Source organism: Sminthopsis crassicaudata, chromosome 3, assembly GCF_048593235.1.
Source record: "Sminthopsis crassicaudata isolate SCR6 chromosome 3, ASM4859323v1, whole genome shotgun sequence".
In the NCBI taxonomy this organism is placed as follows: Eukaryota; Metazoa; Chordata; class Mammalia; order Dasyuromorphia; family Dasyuridae; genus Sminthopsis; species Sminthopsis crassicaudata.
The window spans coordinates 66,403,927-66,413,155 of record NC_133619.1 but is presented as its reverse complement, the minus strand read 5'-3'; the positions used below and the strand labels follow the sequence as shown (position 1 = coordinate 66,413,155).

General features: G+C 33.1%; 1 protein-coding gene across 2 annotated transcripts in view; it reads right to left on the bottom strand.

The window, feature by feature from the left end:
* Positions 1-1,785: 1,785 nt before the first annotated feature.
* Positions 1,786-9,229, bottom strand: part of PECR (peroxisomal trans-2-enoyl-CoA reductase) — a 15,877-nt gene continuing 8,433 nt past the window's right edge. For both annotated transcript variants that reach the window (XM_074298743.1, XM_074298744.1), the window contains exons 5-8: positions 7,285-7,381; positions 6,362-6,472; positions 4,687-4,798; positions 1,786-2,402 (exon numbers count right to left, since the gene is read on the bottom strand). In XM_074298743.1, coding sequence (XP_074154844.1) covers positions 2,317-2,402; positions 4,687-4,798; positions 6,362-6,472; positions 7,285-7,381 — 406 coding nt within the window. In that variant the 3' untranslated portion in view covers positions 1,786-2,316. The remainder of the gene's footprint in view (positions 2,403-4,686; positions 4,799-6,361; positions 6,473-7,284; positions 7,382-9,229) is intronic.

Here is a 9,229-nt window from a genome sequence, read left to right as displayed (position 1 = left end):
CAGAGGCCAGGTCAAGTCTTTTTATGAGGTTTAATTAGCCCTACTTTCTCCTTCAGGATCCTGATCTATCAGGATTCTTTCCAGGTTACCATTCTCCCTTATAAAGTAAATAAAATACCCAATTTTAAGCAAAATGTGATCAGAGCAGTTCTTCCTTTAAGTTCTTTGAGCTCATTCGCTTTTTGAGCTCATGTCTCCATTCTTTCAATCCTTCTTGATCCAAGTGGGAAACTCCCCTCCTTATCACGTAGCAAGTCTCTGCCCCCAAGAAGCTCACATTCTTCATTCTTTTGGAGGAAGATTACTGGAGAAGGGAAGGACAAAGTCCAGGGAGTCCTGTTCAAATCTAAACCTCCACTCCTGACTATTCTTTAATGTTCCTGTGGGTTTCAATTTTCTAATTTAAGTTTCATTACTCCAATTTAATTTCTGTAGAGAACTTCCAGGAAGCTAGAAAATTCAGTAACTGGGATGTTTTCTCCTCCCAAATTTTTTTTTCCCCTGAGACAATTGGGGTTAAGTGACTTGCCCAGGATCACACAGCTAGGAAGTGTCCTCCTAAATTCAGGGCTGGTACTCTATCCACTGTGCTACCTAGCTGACCCCTCCCTCCTCCTAAGATTAATTAAGATTGTATTTAAGTTTGAAATCATGAGAAAACATAAGGTCCTACCATAATTACTGGGGCATTGTGAACTTTAAATAAGATTGAGCCTCTAGAAACCAACAGTATGCTTCAGAGAGTTAGATCATAGAAAACAAAAACCAGGGATGGTTACAGAACAATGTTTTTCATAGTAATATTGTTCTAAATTATTTAAACAACATGATTTATCTCACTAAATGGCTCTGTTGAATAATCAGCAACCCTGCCTCCTTATTTTCAACTGCCACTAGCCCATTTGTTGTGCTAGTGGCAACAATTTCCATAATTGTAAAAACTAAATAAATGCCCTTCCATTTCTCCCAGAAATAAAGAGGTGAGGAGAAAGGGAGGAGGGAAAGAAGGAAGGAAGAAAGGTGGAAGAAAAGAAAGAAAGATGGAAGGAAGGAAGGAAGGAAGGAAGGAAGGAAGGAAGGAAGGAAGGAAGGAAGGAAGGAAGGAAGGAAGGAAGGAAGAGTTACAGGGTCATTCTGAAGCACAATCAGTACAGTTTTGAAAGTTACAGGTTGATTTATTAGATGTTGTGCCTTAAGAAAAAAGTAAGGTGTAGATAATAGAAATCATATAGTTTCATGTAAATTCTTTCTATTTCATTGCTACCATATAATTTTCATTTTGTTTGGTGTTAAATTTAGGATTAAAAACAAAACAAAACAAATTCATAAAAAAAAAGAAGACTGTGGAAAATGGGAGAAGCACCAGGGGCTAGAAAGGAGGGGGAAAAAAACTTCTCAATTTTCAAAAGGTAGAGATGGGGAGAAGGAGAACACAAATTCCAAGGCAAAGAGTTTAAATCTAATTCCTTACAAACTTTGGGGATGTATTCTTAAAGAAATGTTGACAAACATTTAAACTATTTTCTAAAATCCTAATCACAAAGAACAAGCACAATCTCATCTTCCTTTTTAACAAATATTTTTTTCATTCCAGTTCTGTTCCTCTCATACTCTTTCTATTCCTCTGTAGTTATACAAACCTGGTTCTCCTATGAGATTGCATTCCTAGATACCCTATATGATACTAAAAGTAATTTTTCTCATGCACAATTCAAAAATTTTCATATGTGTGAATAGAAAGGACTTATACTTGGTTTGATTTTAGAAACAAAACAAAAGCAGACATTGTTTTAAAAAATATGTTTATTGATACAAAGGTAGCAGCAACTGCCATCCCAGAATAATTGAGTTGTGTAAAAATGATTGTAAAATCCATAATCCCATCACTATTCAAACTTGCTTTCTCATTTTTGAGTTATACAATAAATCCAAGAAGGAAAAAAGACCACCATTAATCATTCTTAATTTTGTTTTGCTTTATTCGGTTGCTCAAAGGAGTAATACACCATAAACAAGTGCATTTATCTTTCCCTACATTCCTGATTTTAACAGGTAAGGATCAAAGCAGAAGAGGTGACCACTTGAGGTTTATATTTTTCTAATTTCTTAGTCATCTGCATCAACATTTAAAAAATATTAAAAAACATACAGTTCAAGACAAGTTTTTTAAATCTTTGGAAAATAGTTCGTGCCAAGATAAAATTTATGATTGTTAAAAGCAGAAAGCAATTTTCCATTAAAAGCATAAGTTCCCGAAATGTTAAAATTCATTCTTCATTTTAAAGTAGAAGAAATTTCTTTTTTTATTTTCCTAGCTTAAAGTTTAGGTTTCTTCTTAAAGGAAGCTTTTATTTTTTTTACTGTGGTAAGGTCTCCCAGTCCATCAGGCCAGTTGTCATGGTCTGTTAAGATTAAATAAATGAAAAACCCTTGAGTTATTCTTAGCAAATGTGTGAAGTCTTTTTTTTTTTTTCCTTTTAGGAAATAAGCATATTCCCAAACCAATCCCATGCCTAGAACTGTCTTTCCAACAAATTTTCTACAACTTCTGGGGGGAACCCCACCATTATTAGAACACTGAACACATTCATTAATTATGATTCAATTAATCTATATTAAGACATTATATGACATTGGTCTAAAGAGAGGTCATACTATTTAATTAAAATGTAGATTGAATACTATGGACTGGAATATGGACTATAAGTAATTGGTATTTGAGGATTTGTTTGTGACAGTTTTTTTTTTTTTTTTTTTTTTAAGATTTCATTTTGGAGAATTGATTTGTACACAAAAACCAATATCCTTCCATGTGGGTACTACATCCTGTCTGTCTTTCTATACTTAGTGTCACAGTAGTACAGCGTATCTGTCTTCACGACATTTATTTCTGATTACATACATATTGAATAGTATATATCATCTTGTGTGAACCTAGTTATAATTGGTAAAATATAGGTATGTGTGTATCTGTGTGTGAATATTAAGTGAAATTGCTGGATTAGAATAGTGGGAGAGGAATAATGAGTAGTATGACTTGAAAAATAGATTGAGGCCAAGTTGTGAAAAACTGTAAAAGATAAATAGAGTGGTTTGTTTATATTTTATTCTAGAAGAAACAGGGTACATTTGGAACTTGACTGAGTAGTTGTTTTTTTGCTTTGTTTTGTTTTTTTTGAGGCTGGGGTTAAGTGACTTGCCCAAGGTCTCACAGCTAGGAAGTGTTAAGTGTCTGAGACCAGATTTGAACTCTGGTCCTTCTGAATTCAAGGCTGGTGCCACCTAGCTGCCCCTGAGTAGTTGTCTTAGAGTCAGATCTGTGCTTTAGGAAAAATTACTTTGGCAGCAACATATAAGAAAAATGGGGTGATGAGGGATTTAAAATAGAGACTGAAAAGGAGGTTGCTGCAACCTAAGCTAGGAGTGAAGAGGGACTGAACTAAAGTGAGGAGAGAAAGGGTATGATGTGAAAGATGTTGTGAAGGTAGCAATGGCTAGATTTGACAATCAAATTAATATGTAGCGTGAAAAAGAGTGAGGATAATGTCAAGGTTAAGAATGCAGGAGATTGATGCCTTCAATAGAAACAAAAAATTAAGAAAAGAGGAGATTTTGGGGGGAAAGATAACAAGTCAAGTCAAATTTGAGTTGTCTTCAGGACATATCCAATAAGCAAATGATGATGTGGGTGGGATTGAAGTGTGGGTGGAGAGATTGGGATTGGATGTATATCTGGAAGCAACTGCATAGAGATAATGTCAAGGGTTTATAAGATAAAGAAATGAAAGAGTTCGTGATGAAAGTAATTTATTATAGGAATGCAAATTATTTTTATAATTGTTTCATTTTTGTTGTCTTGTTGTCCTATCTGACTTAGTTCTCATGTAACATTTTTTTTTTCAGTCTTGTTTTTCCCTCTACTTCTCTGTACTGTTTCACAAGATAATAGTATTCATAATGTCCTACCACTGCCCTCTGTAACATTCTGCAAAGCAATTTCTATCCTATAATTGTATTATTCTTCAAGCCTATATTTCTCTGGCCAGGATTGTTAACAAGGTTAAACAAGGTTAAAAAAAAGCTGTTTTGGTTTTCTTGCTGTGATTTGTTTTACACTAGCTTAACATTTTTGTGAATATTTTGTGAAGCATGCTGATAATCAGTGTCAATGTCTTTTCTTTTACACATGTCCCAATTATCAGCATCAACAGCTTCTTTTATTAGGGAAGATCACATTAACATTTCAGGCAAAGTCTTCTCAACCTGATCCTCCATTTTTACTTAATGCTAACAAGCATTATTCCAACAAGACAAACATTTAGCTGCAAAAAAATTATTTGGAGGAACTATATTTCTACTTAATCAGTCAACAAACATTTATTACATGTTTACTGACTGAATAACCTAGACTCACCAAAAAAGAGAGGGAAGGAAGAAAAGGGGGGGAAAGGAGAGAGAGAAAAAGAGAGAGAGATGATTTTCTATACTGTGAAATTCTTTAAAGTATATTAAAAAGGTAATTTCCTTTTCATTTTTTTTAGCACAGATTTAAAAGTTTTCTTTCCAGTAGTGTCTTTTAAAAGGGACAGAAAATCATTTTACCATTCAAAGAATAATTTAAGATGATTTAAAATCCCATTCATCAAGTCACATATTTTTGATTAGTCATTTTTCTTTATCACTCACCTGGTATGCTAAATGATTCGGGATACAAAGTATAACCACCATCCACAACTACTGTGTGTCCTGTAATATATGAAGCTGCAGGAGATAACAAGAAACATGCGACGGAAGAGATCTAAGAAATAAAATATGTTTATGTTACCTTCATGTTGTGCAATTGTGTAGATATTTACCTACATTTTTCAATCTACATATCTATGTATCTAATTTCCTATAATTTTTACATTAATACATATCATCTATAAAACTATAAAAATCTGAACACATAAGGCTCTCAATGGAGAGCTGGCATAATTTTTTTTTGTGTATTTTTTGTTCATATTTCAAGATAAATTTTTTTAAAATTCACCTAAGGTGTATATATGAAAGGCCTTCCTTCTATTCATTTAAAGATGCTCCAAATTGTTAAATCCATTATCTCAACATAATTAACTCTGGGAATCTGGATGACAGTTGGTATACATAAATAACATGAATTCTGTCTTAGAATTTACTAATCTGAAAGACTATATTAACTAAGAAGTAGCACATATACATCTCCAAAATGAATGAGTTGTGAAATGCATATTTATAGTTTTTCTGCTAACTGCAGACCAATTGCTTCTTTTCTGTCTATTCACAGTCTTATGAAGATCTTCCAGCAAGTGATTTCTTTTTTTAAAAAAACATGGAGGGGCAGCTAGGTGGCGCAGTGGATAGAACACCAGCCCTGAATTCAGGAGGACCAGAGTTCAAATATGGTCTCAGACACACTTAATACTTCCTAGCTGTGTAACCCTGGGCAAGTAACTTAATCCCAGCCTCAAAAAATAAATTTTTTTTTTCTCAAAAAAAAAATTTAAATAAATAAATAAATAAAATAAAAAACATGGAAAAATGCATGTAAATTGAGTATATATATTTATAAAATTACCTTGCTGTACAAGAAATATCAGATCAAAAAGGAAGAAAAATGAGAAAGAAAATAAAATGCAAGCAAACAACAACAAAGGAAGTGAAAATGCTATGTTATAAACCATACTGTGTTCCTACAGTCCTCTCTGGGTATTAATGGCTGTCTTCATCACTGGTCTGAATAATCTCATTGTTGAAGAGAGCTACATCCATCAGAATTGATTATCATATAATATTGTTGTTATCATGTACATTGATCTCCTGGTTCTGCTCATTTCACTTAGCATCAGTTCTGTAAGTCTCTCCAGGCTAAAATCATCCTCCTGATCATTTCTTATAAAACAATAATATTCCAAATCATTCATATATCATAACTTATTCAGCCATTCTGCAACTAATGGGCATCAATCCAGTTTCTAGTTTCTTGCCCAGCAATTGATTTCTATCAACTATCAACCCAAAAGAGTTTATCAATCAAAAACTTTAGTGGATTCACTATTTAAAGTTATTTTAAATAGTTCCCTCAAATATTCTCTGACTCTCCTCTATTCCCAAAGTTCTTTGTTCAAAGTTCTTTAAAGATCTAACAGCCAATAGCTATAGAAATAGAGATAAGACATGGGCAGAGAGAGTGAGGGAAAATGAGAGAAAAGGAGAAAAGAAAATGAGATGTACATGAAGAAGAGGAGAGAAAAATAGAGACAGAAAAAAGTGGGAGGAGGGAGAGAGAGAGACAGAAAGACAGACTGGCAGTGATTTATTTAGACAGGCAGAGATTTATTACCTCTTCAGGAACACCAAATCTCTTAGCTAGGGAATATTGATAATATTGTTCAATGTTGGTCTCTGTAGTATTTTCATAGTTTTTAAAAGCCGTTGGGGAATAAATTACTCCCTAGGATTGGGGACAAAAGGGAAAGTTTAAAAAAATAAGCCAAAGAAAAATGAATTCCAACTAGAATTATCAGCCCCTTCTCTCCTCTTTTTCTTCATCCCTTTCCTCTCTCCCTCCTTCCTTTTTTCCCTCTCTCCCTCTCTCCCTCTCTTCCTCCCTCCCCACCTCTCTCTCTTCATATGTATATGTGTGTGTGTATTTAGCAGAAGAGATTAGATATAAAAGTTTTCAGAGCTACTATTTGTATTTCTAGATAATGTAATAGAAGTACAATTATCATCCCTAAGTGGATTATCTACTTGCATGGAAATACACAATACCTGGGGACTCTGACTTAATTATGGGTCAGAGTCTAAGCTACCAATTGTAGGAATAAACAAGGAAAGATTTTATTTCTCAGTATCTTTTAGAATAAAGATCCTTTGTCCAGAGATACTTTCCATCATGAAAGTTTTACGTTTAGGTTTTTTATTATACACTGAATAACTTCCCCCTTTTTTACATTATGCTTTATATATTTATTACTCTTTCAACCTTTTTTCATTTTGACTTGAAGTTCACTGCTTCCAGCCTCTCTTAAGGAGTTAAAGTGAAACAAACAAATAAAACACATTAATGGACTAGAAAATTTCTTTATGAATTTTGTTGCATATCAAAGAATAATTTGATGACAAATAAAATCTTTCTAACTTGTCTACTGCCTAATATCCTAAAAATTTTGCAGCTAACATGAACACAGAATGTACCCAAGGCTAAGAAACAAAATGTTAACACCAAGAATACAAATTATATACACATAATGGGTTACCTACAGGACTGATAGAATTGATTCTTACTCCATGGGAAGCCCATTCTACTGCCAAACTTTTGGTCAAATTTTCAACACCAGCTCTTGCTGCTCCACTGTGCCTTTTAAAGAAAAAAAAAATTTTAAAGACTCATTCAACTTCTATTAATCATTTAAATCTCCATGAAACCTATATTATGTTACATATTATATTAATTAGATTATTAATAATAATTATATTATATTAATTGGGTATATTAAGTCACAGAACAGTTCAAAAGAGACACTCTTGTTTAGAAAGACTATCTTTCGGAAGATGAGAGAAAACAGCTTAGCATTGCAAGCAATTTCTAGGAAGTTATTCTGGAAACCAAATGAAGTTAAAAGAAAGTTACTTATGTATCCACATAAAGTTTGGAAATAAGTAGGGTAAGCACTCTTTAAAAAAGGTATTGTGAAAGCTGGGAAGAGTTACATGAATTGATGCAAATTGAAGTGAGCAGAGAACCAGGATAATATTGTACACAGGAACAGCAACATTGTATAATAAAGAACTGTGAATGATAACTATTTTCAACAATATAATGATTCAAGAAAATCCTAAAGGACTCATGATAAAAACTGGTATCTAGAAAAAGAACTGATATTTTCTCAATATAGGTTGAAGCATGCTCACTCTTTCATTCTCTTTTTTTCCTTTTTTCTCTTTTCCTTCCTTCCTTCCTTCCTTCCTTCCTTCCTTCCTTCCTTCCTTCCTTCCTTCCTTCCTTCTTTCCTTCCTTCCTCCCTCCCTCCCTCTCTTCTTTCTTTCTTCCTTCCTTCCTTCTTTCTTTCTTTCTTTCTTTCTTTCTTTCTTTCTTTCTTTCTTTCTTTCTTTCTTTCTTTCTTTCTTTCTTTCTTTCTTTCTTTCTTCTTGCACAAAATAATTGACACAAATGTTTTATATTATTGCATAGATATAATCTATATAAGACTGCTTACTGTCTTAGTGAGGTATGGAGAAAAGGAATTGGGAAATCAAAAAAGTTTTTTTTTTTAATGTTAAAATCTGTTTTTACATGTAATGTAGAAAACAAAATAATATTTTCAAAAAGCATTATGGTAGGCACTGGGGAGACAGTCAAAATTTTGAAGGAAAAAACTGATATTATATTTCAAGGTAGTACATACCCTAGGACTGGAGTTTGGAGATTTGATTATATGAAATTATTGATATAAAGATATTCCCTTCCATATCTTCCCTCCAGGAAAAGAATACTGCTAAGAAATAAATCCCAGTTGTGTGCTTAAAAGAAACATAACTTTAAAAACAACAACTAAGAATTTAGTTAATGATCTAAACACAATTATCACATACTTAAATTTCTCGTAATTTGTTCCATCCCATTCTACCCAAATATTCCAATTCAGTCTGTGACTTGGCACCAAAAAGGTCTCTTGTTGTAGTGCTTTTGTTTTATCTGAAAGCTCTCATGCCTAAACAGTCTCTCAAGTTAGACTGTTTCACTAAATTGCTGTTTCTACAGGGAAAGACAACAACAACAAAATCCTAGTTGGGAAAATAAAAATGGAAAGGTATTCCTTAAATAGAGAATGAAATTTTAAAAGATAATTCTTAAAAGAGATTTCTCCCTCCCTTCCAAAAAAAAGATTTTTCAACTTATATCTAAAACATGAAGAGACAGAAAAACTTCTCAAGATGAATAACACATACTCCAAATAATACCTAAGAATTTCACAGATAATTTGGCCTACAGCTAATGAAGAAAAGCAGCAAGAAAGGTCTAAAACATGAAAGAATTAAAAAGGTGTTTTAGTAGATAGTTAAAGTAAAGCATAATGAGGAAAGGCAGAGTGATGATGGAGGATATGTACACTGTGTTTGTGGTATGACACCCAGAAACGGTATAAATGAAATAATCAGAAATATCTTGGGTACCCATGAGTATTCATTCAGCAGTCCTGACGTG